The 19,141-nt window shown below is 46.2% G+C and overlaps 1 protein-coding gene across 3 annotated transcripts in view; it reads left to right on the forward strand.

The window, feature by feature from the left end:
* The window catches only part of SPTBN2 (spectrin beta, non-erythrocytic 2), a 1,293,574-nt gene that overhangs the window by 566,216 nt on the left and 708,217 nt on the right, over positions 1-19,141 (forward strand). For all 3 annotated transcript variants that reach the window (XM_069644771.1, XM_069644772.1, XM_069644773.1), the window contains 2 exons: positions 5,802-5,989; positions 13,135-13,252. In XM_069644771.1, coding sequence (XP_069500872.1) covers positions 5,802-5,989; positions 13,135-13,252 — 306 coding nt within the window. The remainder of the gene's footprint in view (positions 1-5,801; positions 5,990-13,134; positions 13,253-19,141) is intronic.

The following is a 19,141-nucleotide window of genomic DNA, read 5'->3' on the forward strand; positions in this document are numbered from 1 at the left end:
ATTGAAGGAATTATTTGCTTTTAAAACAGGGATTTGTGTGCCATTCTGTCTGCAAATCCCTGTTTGAGGAACACGGTTTTATGGGCAGGATGGCACGCAACTCTGTTTAACCTGCAAATAATTACATGAACCATAGCCATTGTGTATAGGCGCATTATAAATACCCAATAAAATAAAAAAAAATGTAAATGAGCTTCTCACAGCTGGCATAGAACCCCCAGGGTACACCCGTGCCGCAATCAGCCAGGTTTTTTACCTGAAGGTCCTTTGCCCTGGTGGATGTGTCTACTGGATCCCGTTACTGACATGCAGATCTTAGTACGTCTCCTGAACTGCTATGACTAACGTTTTGGTAGTGAAATTTGTCCATCTTTGTGCTCAGCACAACTCTCCAACTCCCTCTCTGCCTTTACAGCTGCAGACAGTGCCATGCAACTGCCACTCTTCCCCTCGCTCCTTCGTACTTTTTTCCTTCGCCATCTGACTTGCCTTTGGCTCCTCAATCCTCGCAGTTAATCTTTGCAATGCCTATACTAAAGCCAAAACTATTAGGTTTGCCAATGCTGGTTTAGATTTTATGCAGCGCTTCTTAAGGCTTGACATTCAAGTGGCACAGAGTGTAGGATATGCCCAGGAGCACACAATTGTGGTATTGTGATATGTACCAGATGCACAGATTCCAATGTATACACCTTCTACAACAATGTAACACACATGAAATGTCTAAAGGAGCAAATGAAGTGTCATCTCAAGTAAACCTACCCACCCCCCGCCCCGCACATCCCAAATTATGCTTTGAATAGAAACGATTAGGATACCTTTGATTGTTTAAACTGGAGAATGTAACATATATGGCATCTATTTTTGTCATCTTTTATAGACCCATACACAAGGCAATATCTACAACCAGGAAGTGTTGTAGTTTGTAGGTTTCTTGACATTTATTTTGCAAAAGAATCATTGCTTAGGAGTAAACCAAGAAATTAGCATAGAAAAATGTTGGGGAAAACAAGCATGGTTCACTCGGAGGATAAATGAGCACAAGAAAAATGATATATCTCCACAAGGCAGTGCAGTAAAATAGGTGGAGTAAAACATAACATTATCTGTTTTATTCTGCCAAGTGAAAGGCCAAAATCAAGGAAGGAAACGCGTTGTTAATGAAGATCTCAGAACTTTCAATTGAGTTGATGAATTGCTTCATTTAAAAATAAAAGGAGACCACTCGTGCAAAAAGCCTGCTCCAACTTCATTAGCTACACACAGCTTCTGACTCTTGTAGCTTCATTCAATTTTTTTTTGTGCTCCTTAGTTTGATAACAAAATGCGTACTCTTATGTATAGCATAAGGCATTTAATAAAATCCACATATGAATGGGAGGCGGTGAAATTACTCCCAGCTCCAGGTGGCCCCTTTGGGCACGGCGCCCAACAAGTTGACCGTCGGCTGCGGTAGAGAATATCTGCAAATGAATGGGAGTGGTAGACCGTAAAAGCAGCTCCACGCATCCCCCACCCCCTTGGGTTCACTAGGCCGCAGAAGACTGGCCCTGCATATTGGGGAATGCACGTCTAGGCATATTTAAAATGGCAACAATAGAATGCTGAATGTGTGCTTACGGTAGGGAAAAGATCAATGCCCACAATTTAATCATGAATTAAGGGTCTGTCCGTCAATGGAGGCTCGGCTATTTTATTTTTTCAGCCAAATCCCTTAGCTTCACCTTTAATTCTGCGTTTAGTGTGTCAATTCCCATGACTAATTTGGTCAAATCGAGCCAATTACAAGCTTCATTAACAATGATAACACAGCTTCCATAGCTGGCTTGATTTGAGTTTGGCAGAACAGATGACGTTGTCTAGGTGGATTTTGGAAATGCAGTGTGGGCTGGAATTCATAGTGTGGCTCTTGCACCATTCATAGCTTTTCTCCATCTTGTGACCATGCTCTGGGTGGGGAGAACATTTTATATGAAAGTAACCACCTAACGCCATCTGGAGATGCATTACATCTGTTGGTTCAAGGTGGATTGTGTAAGTACTTTAGTCTCTTCATTTAGCATTACCATTTTGCAGAAAAAGTAAAGCTCTCTCTGATAAGTGCGTCAAGGAGTAATCTACCCTTGTGGGGTCAAAAGTTACAAACTATAACTTTCTCCAGAGGCCGGGGTGCTTTACTTTTTTTTCTGACTTGTTTTACCGACTTTCTAATGGATGTGACAGTTATGTGGCCTTGAAGGACTGCAAACCTGTCCGGTTCAGGATGCCCCAAAGGTACCCTGTTCCATGTGCGAGCAACATGGCACCTTTAGCTGTGTGGGCTCCACTGGTTGGAGCAATCTACGATGTGTGTATGTGTGTCAAAAAGTGAGTGGGATAAGGAAGTAGCCATACATGGTTATGCCCCCTGCCTGACTTGAAGATCGAGGGCTAAAGGTACCAAGCTCAAGTTCGGTAGCTTGTGTGAATGGGTCTCTGGATTCCAGACCTTAGAAAGACAGATGGGGAAACGCACAAAAGTTTGCATATCCCCCTCCTCACATTAACCTCATCTTCACACCCTTACGAACTGGTAGGCCGCACCACTATGTACCTATGCATCTACAATCTACACTGTCTAACTATGCTCCCTTATCAATGCTGCTTTCCTACCTGGTTGTTTCTGAATAACAATGTAGTCCCCCGGCCCATGAAGTCTTGCCTTCCATCTCTGCACTCTTGATGCCGCTGCTGACCGACCTTGTTTTACATGTTCCATTGTTGCTTTTTTCCTACCTGTACCTGCTTTATTGATGTAGCCGCCTTCACCATGAGTTGTGGTTTTCCGAATTGTGCACCCACTCCCAACTCTCTCTCCATTCCAGCCTTGTGCTGTGTTGACCCGTTTTCATTGCTACTCAAATGTAGCCTGCTGCTCTCCTCCCTCTTTAGCGCTGCTCCCTCCCCTCCTCATCCCCCTTCTCCCATGCTTGCTCTTCGATGTACAGTACTTTCACGCTCCAAATAGTCTGACGACGTAGTGGGAACGTTTGTCGTCTCCACCTCCCATCCATACCCTTCACTTCCCCTCCCTCCCCATCCCCTCTTTCTGTTTGCACTTGCACAATTTGAATTGTCTCACGACCTAGTAGGAACGTTTTTATTTTTCTCCCCTGTACTTCCCCCTACCTGGTCATCTGTTTGCTATATAGGCGCATTATAAAAACCCAATAAATAAAAATAAATAAATATGGTATCTGCTCAGTGGTTGGGTGGCCAGAAGAGGTTTGAAAACGCTGCTCTCTTCCGATTGGAACACATCCTGTCAATCTCGCCAGATTTCCATATGGGCCAGCCCATCTGATTGTGAAGGATTTGGTTGACCGCATTGTTATGACGATGGTGCCAGAAAACCCCTCTGGAAGAACATGCAAAGAAAGACACAAATCAAAGCCAAGAATGTGTCCTAGCAGTATGAAGGTAGAACAAGAGGAAAAGAAACGTGGGAAGGTTTGTACCATGGAGATTACCTGAAATCCCTGGGGATTTGCAGGTTGGTCCACATTTTAGTGATAACGACTTCTGGGATGCGCAAAGCAAGTGTCATTACAATGGGCTCCAGGCTGTTACTGGTCAGTACTGATCACTGTGAGGTCTTTAATGACAATAGCTGAGTGCTGCTTTTTTTGGGGATGGGGGACTGCACCGACGATGGCTGTCATGGAAATGGCAACTGACGCTCTAGGATGGGCCACTTTTCTATTTTCACGGTAGACCTGAAGGAGCCGAGGTCTGGAGTGGGGGGTGGGGGGGGGGGGTGTCCTCAACCGGCAAGTGAGTGAATTTTAAAAAAAAATGTCACAAGGACTCTGGAAAAAGGGTGCATGGCGGAGGTAGCGAGCAGCAACAACTTTCCCGGTACATGATCCTAAACCATAAAGCCTGCTTTCTGATTGGCTGCTTCAAACTTCCCAGGTGCTAATGCAACGTGGAACTCTGCTCTTCACCAGAATTCACTTGAGAGGCGAGGAAACGGTTTAGAGGTGCGTTTCTGACATATGATTTGAATGGACAATTCAAAATAACATGCATATTCTAAATATGGTATGTTCACTTATGTATTGACCCAGGTGGCTGTTCCATTTACTTTCCTCCACAACCTGGTCAGAATGTCCTTCAAACTCATCCCGTTGTAAGAAGCTCGCTACTTCCCGTGAAATCTGATTTCTTAACTATTGTACGTTATTTTGTGTTCAAAAGAGCATTGTTCCTCCTGTATATAAATAAACTGAAGTCACCCCCTACAGCCACATTTCCTGCTTTTATTGTACTCGTAAGACACATGACATTCTGTATAAGATTACCAAACAATAAAGAAAGTTAACTTTGTAATGCACAGAGTACGTTCATATCGGAGTACCCCTCTTTTTACTGTAGATGCTGATGCTAATTAACAGGGTGAGTGCACAGTTGTAGAGCAAATTCTGCAGTGATTTGTAAACTTAGAAAGCAGATCATGGAATTGCTGCAAAGAAATGAATGCGTATTTAGATTTCAGAAAAACCGACACCTTACACGTAAACTTGGAATACTGCACAAGTAAGTTGTTGAAAGGGTAAATTGATTGTACGCTATAGATTTCTGCTTTTGCAGACCTAAATGCGGTTTTGAAGCCATGCCCAAAGCAGATGAAACTTGTTTCACGAGCACAAGTCTTCCTGGACTGATCGACAGTAGCACCGAGGCTGGGGGAGCCAGCGAATCAGATGGCTAGGAACACAAGCTTAAACCGCTGCTACAAGCCCGCCTTCCAAGCCGCCTGACAGCCAGCTCCCCTGCCAAAACAAAGGTGATGGCTGGAAGGTTTAGAATGAATCTTAACCACTGGCATTGCTCTGGGCAACCCTCCAGACACTGTTCTTCGCCTGCCAAGCCATTACAGAAAGGGAAAGACCATATGCAAATCAGGCTTGGCCACCGCCGCCATCTTCTCCTCACCCTCGCCCCCTTTATTTTTTTCTCCCCCCCCCCCACCCCCTTACTATTTCGGCATGGCGCTGCTGCCGCATCCACTCCTTCCACTAGCCTCCCGCACACTGCCATGGGAAGGGGGGCTCCCATACGCGTGTGCTGTTGTAGCACCCCTGGTTACTGTTTTGGCAACCCAGGGTACTAATAGCCTTCATCCCCCATCCCAGGGGCTGGAACGGGGGAATAATGCCCCAGAGCCATCGAGCGTGGGCCGATAACCTGGGCTGCCGCGCCGTTATCCCCGTTACAGACCCTGAAACGGAGGATTAACACCATAGTGGTCGAAGTGCATGAAAAGAAGTAGTCGAACTATGTTCCTTGCTGGCTGACCCCACAAACCCCATAGTCAGCTCCCCTGCCCCCCTCCCATGCACAATACAAACCTCCAAACAAATGCGCCTGCTGTTTAAGGGAACATTCAGTGCAGTGCACTGAAGTGCAAGTTTCAACTGCTTCCTACACTTTTATTTTAAAACAAAACTGTTCCGGAACGGTTTCTTTTTAAAATAAAAGTATAGAAACAGAAACTTAATTTTAAAAAAAAGTAGAGGAGCACCTCTCCCCCAACTGCTCCCGCCCATTTTGACCACTGCTAATCAAACAAGTGGGTAAACCATAACGACCCAAAGCAAGGGCAGCAGAGGACATGAGCAGGGGAGGGCTGCAGACCTCTCCACTGCAGAAACGCAGAGCGTCGCTGCATTGGCCCAAGCAAAGGAGTCTACAGCATTAGACTAATGAAAAAAGGCCTTTACTAAATTTTAAACAACTTGTTTCCCTTTGAATCCTAGGTTCTGGATTACGCGATTGAAGCGGACCAACTGATTGAGAAGTACGAGACCCTGGCTTCAGATCTTCTGCAGTGGATTGAACAGACCATTCACACATTGAATGATCGTCAGCTGGCCAACTCTCTAGGTGGCGTGCAGAACCAGCTACAGGCCTTTAACACATACCGCACTGTGGAGAAACCACCAAAGTGAGTATTGGGTTTGTTCAGAGACATTAATAAAAAGCGTGAGGGCCAGCCCCTGAGACATGACCAAGCTCATGTGATGCACAACACTTCGGAATTATTTTTTTCTTTTTTTTCATGTTTTATTTTCATTTTACTTCTAACAAAACATGAAATAACAAAGAAATTTGTAGCAAAAACTATAGACATAATTACAAACACATAAATACCCCCTACCCCCCTTACAGATGCCAGGTACACATCATATAATATGAAATTGTCAGATTCAATACAATATCAGAAATGTGCCCCAAATTTTCATAAACGACTCATTCTTGCCTTGTTTCTTGTATATACATTTTTCCACATCCGCCAGATCAAGCATTTCTTTCAACCAGTCCCCTTTTTTTAAAGAAATGTCGGATTTCCAATTCCTAAGGATGATTTATTTTCTCATCATGGCTCCCCTAAATAACCACTTCTTTTGGCTTTGAGTGAGTATATCTAAGGTAGCATCATTTCCAAGTATTAATGTCTCAAAATCAAGACCTATCGGTTCATCCAAGACCTTTTCCATCACCACACCAATCTCATTCCAAAATTCACACACCTTCCTACAATCCCACATCATATGTTCCAGTGTACCTGTTTCACAAATACAAGCCCAACACTCGGAGTCAACACTTCGGAATTGAGGCACGACACTGTTAGTTGACACATGGCGCATGCCCCTTGTGAATAGCACAGAACACATTGATCACGTGAGCTGTTTCAACCCGTTTATTTTCTATTGTGCGGTTGATGGGTTGGGGGGGAAATGGCCATTCTGGGAGGAACCAACATTAAATGTAGATTCTAAGGTAACAGTGGGAGGAAGGAGGGATGAATGAAGTTCAGTGAAGGGCCTACTCTAAATGGACCTAGTGTCAGGAGTCCAGTCGCTTCTATAACTCACAGTCCCCTGACGTGCTTTGGGTGTGGTGTTCCTAATCAGTTGCATTTATATGTGACCCACCACACTTTTCTCTGTCCTCCTTAGGATACAGTGGGCCTCATTATGAGTCTGGCGGTAGCCGTGCTGGTAAAAACGGCATGGCTGCCGCCAGTCATTTATTTTCCTCGGCGCTGGGCAATTACCGGTGCATTACAACCCGGCGGACCCGGCAATTGCCCATTGCCCCCCGTTGTTTCCGGACCAGCAAGCTTGTAATGAGGCCCAGTGGCCTTGAGACAGCTGCATGGGCAAGCCCTGTATTGTATACCTCTTGCTCTCGGAGTTCCGCCAGTGTGTTCCCAGGAAAATACCTATCATTCTTGCTCAGGGGTTTCTTCTTTGTCTTTGCAGGTAGGTAGGAATTCTCCCCTCCCTACCTGGGTAATAATGCGTAGGAGCTTCCTTCCCCCAACTGGATTCTCAAATGTTTCAGGATTCTTTAGTTGTGCTGGTGGCTACGCAGCTGCCAACAGGATCTGGGCTACAGCCAGTGGCTGGTTTCTCCACTGTTCTTTTCTAGACCTGGCCGCTCGCAGCCTTGGAGTACAGGTTCCTACAAGGCTCTCTAGTCTAGCCTTTCCTTTCAACCATTCTATGGTGTGGCTTAATTGGCACAGCCACATTCTATTCTCTCACTCTCCATTTAGTGGGTTTCCTTGACTTTACGTGAGCAGATTCAGTCTCTTTGCTACTCCTCCTTTTTCGACTCACTGTTGGGAATTCTGCCTATCCCCACAAAGTCAGGAGGATTGTGCCTCTTTACACCGGTGCTGACAGCATATTGTCAGAATTCTTTTTATTTTAAACCTTAAACACATTTAATAAGGAAACATTGTATGAAAATCTAAAGCATGTATTAAAATACGATATCAATACAGAAAATAAATACCACTATTTAAATTACTTGCAAATTACTTATTGCCAGTAAGCATTTTAGAATGTCAAAAGCATGCACTAGTTGTATATATCAAGATTTACAAATATCGGGATTTACATACAAAAGAAAGCCCGACGATCAGAAGTCATTGATATAATTGGTACATTTCCATATTCCCTTTTCGATGATCTGGACCATCTTTGTTTCACCTACACTAATTATGCAGATGATACTCCGATTCTCCTGCCACTTGGGGATTATGTTAGGGATTTGGCCTTGGTAAACAGTCTATAATCATCATTCAGGCATGCATGGCTACCCATGGTCTCTGCCTGAATGATGATAAAACTGAGCTCATCACCCTGGGGACAACACCCAACCTCAAAAAACTCTGTACTGAATAAACCTCCTTTATCATTTACGGTAACCTTAACAAAGTTGCCACCGAGGTAAAAACTTTAGGTTTTTACCTCAAAGCCACCTCACATTTACCAAACAAGTAAACACCCTGGCATCTTCCAGTGCATACACATGCAAATTAATCAGAGTGGTTAAACCGTTCCTCTCCACGAACAGCCGCATCATCCTGGTCAGGGCTCTCATTCTGTCCAAATTGGACTACTGTAATGCCCTGTACATTGGCGCCAACAAATACATTGTCAAGCAAATACAGACACTCCAGAACAATGCTCTTAGAGCTCCTCTTAGTATGACAAGGAAAGAGCACATTTCCGTGATCAGGAGACAACATAACTGGCTATCCAATAGCGAGAAAATCCAATTGAAAACTACTTCACTCACCCACAAATGCCTAAACAAAGCACCAAGCTACCTCACCAAGAGAATGACTAGAAAATCTTCAAGTAAACCCACTAGAACAGTCAACGCCAACTGCCTATTTGTTCCTAGATTCAAACTAGCCAAAGTAGGGGGCAGTAGCTTTTCAGTGTAGGCGGCTCAGCTTTGGAACTATTTGATGCCCCCATTGTGAGATGACCAAACATTTATCAAATTTAGACAGAATCTTATCTGGCTTAAAAATAAGGACTAGTAAGGATTAGTGCCTTTTACGACTTTGTATATTCCATGACTTGTATGCTTATGTCTAATATGCTCCTGATTGTATATTGTCCTCTTGCAGTAGATGCAACCATGAACCCAACATGCATCCACTATACTATGTATTCATTTAACAGGTATGTTCTTGCCATTTGTAACCCAAGCTGAAAGACTTCTTGTAATTCCTGCGCACTGATACCCTCTGGTCTGGTGCGCATTATACATAAACAAGCATAAAACACTGCAGCCATAATTACAACAGATTCTGCGCCCATAATGGAACTCCAGAATTGATCCCCCTTTCTCTGCTGTGGGTTAGCAAGAAACTGAGCATAGCCCTTATCATAACGTTTTGCACTGGGTTTATAGGTGGACGGCCAACTCAATTTCACTTCTACACATATGACACAATCATTTTTCACTAGGAATCTTTTTCCACCTCCCCGTATGCTCGAGTGTGGGTAATATATTAAATCGGAGAAAGGTTATGAATTTTTGAATCTGAATTGGGCAATACTTTACCAAATAGCTGTCAGCATGAATCCCTCTAAATGCACGTTTGCTGTATTCTACATACATACATTTGTCAGTCAGTCAAGGAATCTTAATTGATGTAACCAGCTAAATGTTTGGCTCTCTTTTTTAGAATTGTTAATCGATTAGGCTGGTCTCTCAATTCATCTGGTTTTAAGTTGTCATACTAGGTGTTCCGGTTGGTGGTTCAGTTTTTCCATTAGAGGCTGCATTTGTGATCGCTCTTTGCCCAATGGCTCCACCACCTCTGCATGTGTCTAACCATCACGTTAACTATTAATCGTGGCTTTGATTTAATAATTGAAATCAGGCTTTGCCCAGAGCCCTCCACTCTGAGATGATAAAAGCCTTGTTAGCCATGTGGGGATCGGGTAGCAGTGTCATGTGGCCCTCTGATCTGACATCTCCTCCTTTGGCTTTGATTCAGACTCCATGCCGAGCCCAACATGTATGGAGTCACAAACCGGTTCTGAAATGAGCGTCTAATCGGCTGCTTACCTAACCTATGTTCTGCAGCTTCCCTGGGGCTGATTTCATCATAAATTTCTTCCCCCGGGTACTCAGGCTGACCTTTGTATTAAGTGATGTAGTCTCATTTCACTTAATTATGGGACACATTTCCCCCTTGTTATTTTGAGGTCCCTCACTTGACCTTGCCAGTTGCTGGCCCCTTCTATCGCCTGGGGAATGACTGTGGGAGCTCTGGGAAATTTGTGTACTGCCAGCAGTGGTTACATCATTGAACAGGTTTCGCTCCCTGGCTCCTGTGAGTCCCCTACACTTCATCAATGGGTGCTACACAGGTGAATTCATCATAGGCAGTTCTTCCTTTTGATAACCTGGGTCAAGGGTGGCATGGCTCAGCTTATTCACACTGGTGTGCACATACACTAAACCAATTCCTTTCCAGTGTTTGGGAACGACTCCTTTCTCCCGGTATCTTGGTTTCTGGCTCTACCACCACCAAGGGGAATTACTTTCTTCCCCTGGCTTCTCATACACTTAACTTCAAAACACCAGGGGCAGTGACTCGCTTCCCTGGCTTTTACAACCTAACCCTGTAAGACTTTCACTATGAGGATCCCAGACCATGGCTTCACTCTCTGGACTAGGACAGACTTGGTTTACTCTGCTACCAAGTACTGCCATGAAGACAATGGTGTATTCTTCTATTCTCTTGTTGCTCTCTTTCTTGGTTTGGGTTCCAGATCCAGGTTTCTCCTTCGGTTTGGCCCAGGTTTACTTCCTTCCCATATGAATTGGGACTTTACTTGATTACCCTGTTGAAGGAGATCACTCCCATTGTACTTTCTAGTACGGGATTCGCCACCTGTGGTAGGTTGATTCCCACTGGATTGAGGGAGAGGACTCCAGGTGCAATCTGTAGAACTACTATTGGTTAGGCCGTACCTCCCACCCTCATGGTCCCAGCTGACCCTCCTGTTACCTCCTGCACTCTGGGGAAACGGCTCCAGGACTTGCCTCGATCTTGGACGCCGCTGCCTTTGTTCTACTCTCACTGCTTGGCCTTGCTGTGGAGCGGTCGTCTGGCCGTGGGCCGAAGCTTCTTGCATGCGAGTCAGCTTCTCAACTGCTCGTTAGACCTTCTCTGGTCCTGTTTGCTCCACTGTCTCAGGGTAGCGGTTCCACGACTGCTTTCACCTTCACCATTAGAACTTCATGGGTTCTAGTTGTCCGCTGAGAGCTTCTGCTATTGACTTCAACTGTGTCTTTTCAGTCTTTCTCCTTTATACGATCTGCTCCGCCCAGGTGCGACGTCATCTCCTAATGCACATGATCTAAGTTTAGCCTTTACTCTTCCTGCGAGCCACCTCATTAGTATCTTGTTGATCAGTATCCCATGTACTTACTCATGCACTTCTTCGTCCCAGTAGATTGTGGTCTGTGATTTGAAGTACCGTTAACGGAAAGATAGAATTGGCTAACTGTTCTAGCTCGAACTTCCTAACAACCTCATGAACAATAGTCAGAAGAAGATATATGGTAATCGTAAACCTTGAGATTCTCAGAAGAATTCTTTATAAATGTGGTATATTTCAAGGTTTCAAGGGCAGTTTTTTATCAGGGTACGAGAATCTTTAAGCCAGAAAGAGTTTATGGTTATTGCTATGGGGGTGAGGGTTGACTTGTCCCCAGCAAGGGAGTACCTCCACCATGAGGTCCTCTCACATCAAACCACCCCTAGGGGAAACATTGGATAGTGGCCTCACCTCCCTAGCCTCATGGAAAGGGCCCCCCCTGGGGGAGTAGTGATGCCAACCGAAGGTTCGTCACACTAGACGGTTGATGCGTTCCTTTTGCCACCTAAAGAATCGTTGCAAGATGTTAACCATGATGCGTTTTAAAGAAGCATGCAATCATGTGTCTTGTTTCAAGACTTAACTGGCATCTTTATTGCATATTTTTATTTGTAAATCGTATATCTGCTATAGTCATTGCATCAACAATGTGCCGGCATGACCTGCAACTTTAACCCCAAATATGATGTCGTGGGGGGCAGCGATGGGCGGTGGAAACAGTGGAATAGAGCACCCTGCCTCGATGTGTCACAGGCATGCTATGAAATATTGTGGGCCCTGGCACTATTTGTTTACAAATTAAGCATTGGGAAACTGACTGGGAATGGTGAATGTAATGCTTTACAAATACTACTTGGCATAACGTAACATGTCTTTTATCACCTACGCAGTCCTGTCTCAATACTAAGCATATATAGAACACCTTGCATCTGTTAAAGATTCACATGCTGTAAATCTTGCCTTCTACGTGAGCCAGACACTTTCTTTAATAAGAATCTCTGTGCAATTGTCAGAAATGTATATTTGTATTCCGACTCTTCGTGATGCTGAGCACAGCTATTGCTCCATCCCGCACCTCATTCGGTCCGAGACACATGTTGCTCTGATTTACCTTCACAAAACATCAGTTCGCAGAAAAAAAAATATTTGTGAATTGGACAATGGTGGGACCAAAGACATATGTTAGATGATTGGGTCTCTCCTTGGTTTAGTCACCAGTAGATCCTGCACACAGTACTCTTCATTGCATAGTGTCCCCAAAATACTGACTATTATGCCTCTTGCAACTCCTCACAGAGCCAGTTTAGATGGGCACACTGCAATTCATCCCACTCCTCCATAGTAAATGGCTTGTGAAGCTGCTAATGTCAATGTTTTAGTAATCTCTGACAATACCTCTGTATTCTGCATGTATTCCATCATGCAGTGTACTGTATTTCGTATAATGTAGATGCAACTCCGTTATGTACCCCCCACGGTGTGAACGAATGGTGATACCTGTTGGAAAAAGGAGAGTGGTACAGCATAAGCCATCTGGAGTGCTAAGCACCACCAACCTCTTCCCCCATTTCCACCCTGCCTGGCAGCATTTAAATAAAGCCTTCACCAATTTTGGGCAGGGGTAACGTAGAAAGCCCCAAAAACAGATACATTGCAAACTATGCACATAGGACCCAAGATGACTTTGGAATTCCACTTATTTGTACACTGAAGGCTGTTGGACCCTCACCTTCTTTGTGTAGTGCGTTAACAATCGTGTGTCTTTCTGAAACTCTTCCCAGTTAACCAATTTGTTTATTTGCATTTACGCCATAAATAATGTTGAAGAGTTTACATGTTACTATAAAAAAAGCTGATCTGTTAAAACACTTATTTAATATGACAGGTTCACAGAGAAAGGTAACCTAGAAGTGCTGCTCTTCACCATCCAGAGCAAAATGAGAGCAAACAACCAGAAGGTGTACACGCCACGTGAGGGAAAGCTCATCTTCGACATTAACAGAGTAAGTCGTCCGCAAATGGGATATCTGTACATGGTGCTTAATCAGGAAGTTTTTAAGTATAACTGTGTGGTTAACATTGTATAAACAATGTGAGGAATGTGCAGGAAAAATAATTCTTAACTAGAAATGGACTAGTTTTTCCATATTTTCAGAAAAATTAGTATAAAAGTAAGTTCCAATACAGAGCTACACATTTTATAGTGTCCTTTTTAATATAAAGTATTTTTGTAGACGCAAAATACTGAGACCGTTGTAAGGGTGCAGAAGGAGACTGACACACAGGTGGTATAGTGACGCTCTAGACTTTATTCTGTTTGTCTATTGAGTATTTATAAAGCGCCTATACAGCAAATGGTGTTTCAAGGTATCACAAGACAAAAATGGGGGGGGGCTTGGGACAAGCAGGAAAACCACAATAGCAGTCCTACTAGGCCTTGTCATATCAGATAGTGCAAGTGTAGTAACACAAAGTGCAGAGGGGAGGGCAGTGCGGGGGGGGTTCAGGTCGGGGGAAGGGATAATGCTAGGGTGGGAGGGAAGTGTGGAGCAGAGTGGAGGCATACAAGTGCAGGGTGGGAGGTCGGGGGAAGTAGGAGGGGGGAGAAAAGGGCCACTGGGGCTAGGAAAGTGCTAAGGGGAGGCCAGGTGGGAAAGTGCTACGGGATGCAAGGAGGGAGAGCCACATGCTAAGTGCAAGGGCGGGGTGGACCAGGCTTGGTATGGATGCACACCCCGCCAGGTTAGTCGGGGGAAGGAGGCCCTGAAGGGAAAGTGCATGTTAGTCAGTAAGGCAGGCAGGAAGACCGGGGTGCTGGGGTAGACTGGCCGAGGAGGGCCTGGTTCCCTGTAGGACTCAGAAGGGACCAGGATGTCTGACAATACAGCAGAGGGGGGCATTAGCAGGGGAAGGGGGAGAGGGAAGGAAGAAGAGAAAAGCAGGGTCTTGAGAAGCTTCTGGAACGTAAATAAATTTGGCTCAAGCTTGAGAGGGGCAGGGAGGCCGTTCCAGAGGGAGGCTCCTGCCGAAGAGAGATCTACCCCCACGTTCTGCTTGGAAAAGCACCTGATCTGCAGAGTTGGAGCTAGAAGACCGAATGGCTCTAGCAGAGAGGATTCGAAAAATACGCCAGGTTTTTAGCTTCACAAGAGGGTGGCGGAGGGGACCCATGGAAGGCGGCCAGAGAGTAGGAGGGAAGGCGGGATCAAGCGTCCCAATTAGAAGGATCTCAGTCTTACTGGAGGAGGAAGTAGAGGGAAGCTTGAAGGAGAGCTACGCCTCGTCCGCATAACACTTGAAGTGAGGAGAGAAGGTGGAGATCAAGTGGGCCAGAGCGGCATGGTTGAAGAGCCAGGGCAAGAGGATAGAGCCCTTGGGGACGCCACGGGTGGAGAGTGTGGTGGAGGAGAGGAAATAACCCAGTTGAACCTTGGAAGGCCAGTCAGAAAGGAGGACATCCGTACCAGGTCCGTGATGCCAAGAGTATCATGGAGCCGATTTATAAGGGTGGTGTGATTGACTGTATCAAATGCAGTGGAAAGATCGAGAAGTATGAGAAGGGAAGGGGAGTTGGAATCGACATTTGAGAGCAAGTTTTCGCTGGTGTTCAGGAGAGCAGTTTCCATGCCTCTGGCTGCTCTGAAGCCAGACTGGTGGTCGTGGAGACAACCAACAGATTCTGTGTGGTTGATCAGTTGGGAGATGACCAACTTCCCAAAGAGTTTGCCCAGGAAAGGGGGTAATGGAGATAGGGCGGTAGTTAGCTGGGCAGGAAGGGTGTGCAGAAGGATTTTTAAGGAGAGGGTGCACAATGGAGTGCTTGAGGGGTAGTGGGAAGGAGCCAGTGGCAAAGGAGTGATTGCAGAAATCGGCCAAGCCTGGAGCAAGGGAGGCAATGTTGTCCTTGATAGTTCTGGAGGAGTAGGGGAGCACATGTTTGGAGAAGACTTTCATAGAGAGGACTTGTTTAGGGACCTCACCCGGTGCTACGGGCGTGAAGGTGTAGAGTAGAGTAGAAGGGGAGAGGGGGCCTGAGAGCGGGTGAGGAGGGAGGGACCGAGGGAGGGGAGTAGAGGAGAGTGTGGACAGGATGTCCTGAGTTTGGGTTCTAAAGTGGGAGGCCAGTGCAGTGCAAAGGGACCGAGATGGCAGAGAAGTGGAGACTGCAGTAGGATTGGCAAGTTCCTTGGAGATTTTGAACAGTCAGCCGTGTTTTTGGAGGCCCCAGAGATGCGTGCTTAGATACAGGCCTTCTCCTTCGAGCGATGGAGACTGTACTGCCTTTGGAGCAGCCGGGAGGCCAGTCTGTCAGTGGATGTGCTTTAAGCCAGCCATTTTCATTCAACAACTCTGCAATTGCATTTCAGAAGGGCTAGGTCTGAGTTATACCAGGTGTTGCGCTTGGAGGCAGTCTTCATGCAGATGAAGGGGCAAGGATGTCCAAGGTATTGGAGATGGAGAGGTGAAGGTTAGCAAGGGCTGAGTCAGTGGCTGGAGTGAGAGGGGCTGAATGAAAGTGGCAGTAAAAGCGGCAACTGACACTTGCTTCATCAGTCGAATGACGGAGAAGGAGACTGGCAGCAGACAGAGGCTTAGCCAGGAGACCCAAGAGGTCCAGATGAGGACAGGAGAGCATGGTCAGACCCGGAGAGAAGTGGAGTGACAGGGTTGGAGATGGGGGATGTCTGCTGAGATGAGTGCATCCAAGGTGTGTCCGGCTGAGTGGGTTGGACTAGAGGGAAGACTGGTGAGAGGAGAGAGAGTGACAGAGGCTACGGAAGAGTCCAGTGGCCGCATCAGGAGAGTTGAGTTGAATTATGAAGTCTCTGAGGAGGAGAAGCTTTGAGGTAGAGGCCAGGAGAGAAGAGGGGAGGTCAGACCACTCCGCAAAAGAAGAGGGAGACAGGACGAGGGTTCTTGTAGATGGTGGCGAGAGTCAGCAGGAGGATAGGAGACTGGCATGCAGACGAGGCATTCAAAGGAAGAGTAGGACTGAGTGGGTATGATAGTAGCAGGGACCCATTCTGGGAAGATCAGGGCCACTCTGCCTCCAGACCGGTTAGGCCTGGGCTTGGAGAGGATCTTGTAGCCCTCGGGGAGGAGTGTGTCAAAATCAGTGACTGAGCTGGCAGTGAATGACGTCTCAGTGAGAGCGAGGGCGTCCAGGTCAAACACAGAGAATTGTTTAACGGCAGAGCAAGAGTTGAGGGTAGCTACGTGAAGGCGGTTGCCATCTTTGAAAGGAGGAGGAGGGGTACAGGGATGTGGTACATCCGTCAGTGGTGGTGAAGGTGGCAGAAGGAGTGGCAGGAGAAGGGAGGAAGTTGATGAAGACGGAAGACACCTATCAAGAAGGAGGAGGTTGGACTGAGATCCACGGGCCACGACAGAGTCATTCTGGTAGACATTAATGATGCATCTAGATGATGGGAAGTGTGCCAAGAGTACTACCCTTATGGTTCCACCTTTAGTGGGCGAAGAAGAGAAAGAGGTACAAATGTAAAGACCTATCTAGCCCTATAATCTATGAGGGGTTTCCCTACCTCAACTAAAGTTCTAATGGGTCTGTCAGGATGTCTTAGTGACAAAGTGAGTCCACCATCCTGTGCCAAAATGTCCCTATCTCTGTCCCTTAGACTTGTAACTAAACAGTTGTATCACAGTTCTTGGTCCAGGAGAACGACTCCCTCCTCCTTGACTGACTGGCACAGTTCTGGTTGCAAGTTCCTTACCAGGGGAAATTACTCCCTTCCCCTGGTGTTAGCACTTCACAAACAAAAGGTTAACAGATTTTCCAACATTCTGCATCAGAAAGTTCAGTACTTTTATCCCAGGGGACCGACTCCCTTCCCCTGGTCTTCAGACTTTGCTCTCGCAGTTCACAACACCAGAGGGAATGTCTTGCTTCCCCTGGCATTTAATTGCGCTCATTCACAGTTAACAGTGCCAAGGGGAATATCTCCCTTCCCCATGCCTTTCTGAGGCTCTTTCACAGTTCACAATGCCTCGGCTCTTTCACTCGATGAGGGTCCCAGACCCTTCTCGTGATACTTGATTCACTCACCTGTCAAGTACACTCTCGGGAGCAGTCTTCCAATGTCCTTTTCGTATGGACTAAATCCATGTGCAGCCTTTCATACCCCTACCGGTTCCCAGTATACACCCGTTACGTTGGGTTGTGATGGGACGCTCCTCAGGTACTTCCTTCTCTGGTTCCTCAAGTCTCTATCGCGTTTCTTGGGCTGTAGGTATTACTTCTGTGGTCATACCACAGTGCCCGCCTGCTGGAGGTCTGTTCTTCATCTCCAGCGTCTCCTCAAGTTGGTTCCACACCATCGGGTGAAGGACTTTTGCTGGCCACTCGTCTCGGTGTCAAACGGTTTTTGTCTTTAAGGCAGCTTTTCTCTCGCCTTGCAAATTCTCAGGCTGGATGGAGTTCCGTGCTGGGCTTCGTTCCTGCCGCTGCTTTCTCCAGCGAACTCGGCCGGTCGCCAGCGTTCAAAGAACTTTGCGTCCTCGATACTTCAGTGCAGATTTGAATCTCACACGACTGGGAAGCAGCACAGCTGCAGACATTCACAGCTGCCTGTGACTCACTCTCATTCAGTCCTTAGTCGATTCTTATCATGACCGAACACGGATGAGTAGAATGCTCATTATGCTTCTTGCTGTGACTCTTTATTACTCCTGAGGGCTTCCTCGTCTCAGTAGTTCTCTAGCTGGTCATCCTTATGGCTCTGCGACTCTTCTTCATGTCAATTATTAATATCACCAAATTCCCTTGGGTTGTCCAAGCTCTCCATCTCCGTAGAAGTCAAGTCTATGGCCCTACATAGGCTGGTTAGATATGTGATTGATGATTGCAGAGTTGTGGATGGTGTTGGGTAATGCACTCTGTTTACTTTAGAGGATTGCCCTTGTCCCTAGAGGGAAGTCTTCCCCTATAAGATCCTCCTGCTGAGTACCACCCCCAGGGGGACTATCGGCCTCACCTCCCTCGCCTAATGGGTAGGGCTCCCCCTCAGGGAGAAGTGACAACATCGAAAGATTCATCACACACCCTACCAGGCCCCATAAATGTTTGGTGCTATACAAATATGAGAGAACATCGGATGTTGCAAGCTAGCAACCAGGCATAAAAGTGTATTGCACCCAGCCATTTTGTATTCACAAAGAGTGAATTGTGTAACAGATGGCCGGAATGAAGCATGAAGTGTTGAGGATGTTTCAAGGATTTTATTAATAGAATCACAGAGGCATGGATGGTACTCGGTGTAAGGTTTAGGGAAAGGCAAAAATAAAGGTGCGCTGGCTAGAAAAAGGGTATGGGAAGTGGCGCTAGGGATGTCCCTCTCAACTCTACATGTGATCCCCACACCAGCCCAGGCACCCGTAACCCCAGGTTAGTGCTATTGCTCCGTAACCCCTACTGTCTGTCCACTAAATTGCTCTAAGGGGGTGTCCCTGAGATTGTCTCCCTCAGGGACTTCCTACCTATCCATACACTAGCGATGGTTCGTGCTAGTGGGTGGGGTATGGCTGCCGACTGATCTTATCACCTCCTTCTATTTACTACTCTGCTCCTCCCTCCTATTATACTCCGTCCTACCAACTCCACCTACCTTCCCTTAACCACAACCTTTTACCTTATCCACGCTACTGCGAGTCTTCCAGCTCTACTCCTATAACAACTAATGAAACTCAGGTATATGGTACCCTGCTCACCCCTTTTGCTATTCAAGCAACCCAGGATATACTGCCCTGCTCACGCCTTCACAATTTGCATTCTCACTGCTCTCAGCCCCTTCAGATTTTTACCACACGTTTTAGTGTTGGGGTCCTCTCTTCTTGCTCTTCGAGCCTTTTCATATTTCGAATATTTTCAATAAAAT

This window comes from Ambystoma mexicanum, chromosome 2p (assembly GCF_040938575.1).
Source record: "Ambystoma mexicanum isolate Mex_15411 chromosome 2p, UKY_AmexF1_1, whole genome shotgun sequence".
NCBI lineage: Eukaryota > Metazoa > Chordata > Amphibia > Caudata > Ambystomatidae > Ambystoma > Ambystoma mexicanum.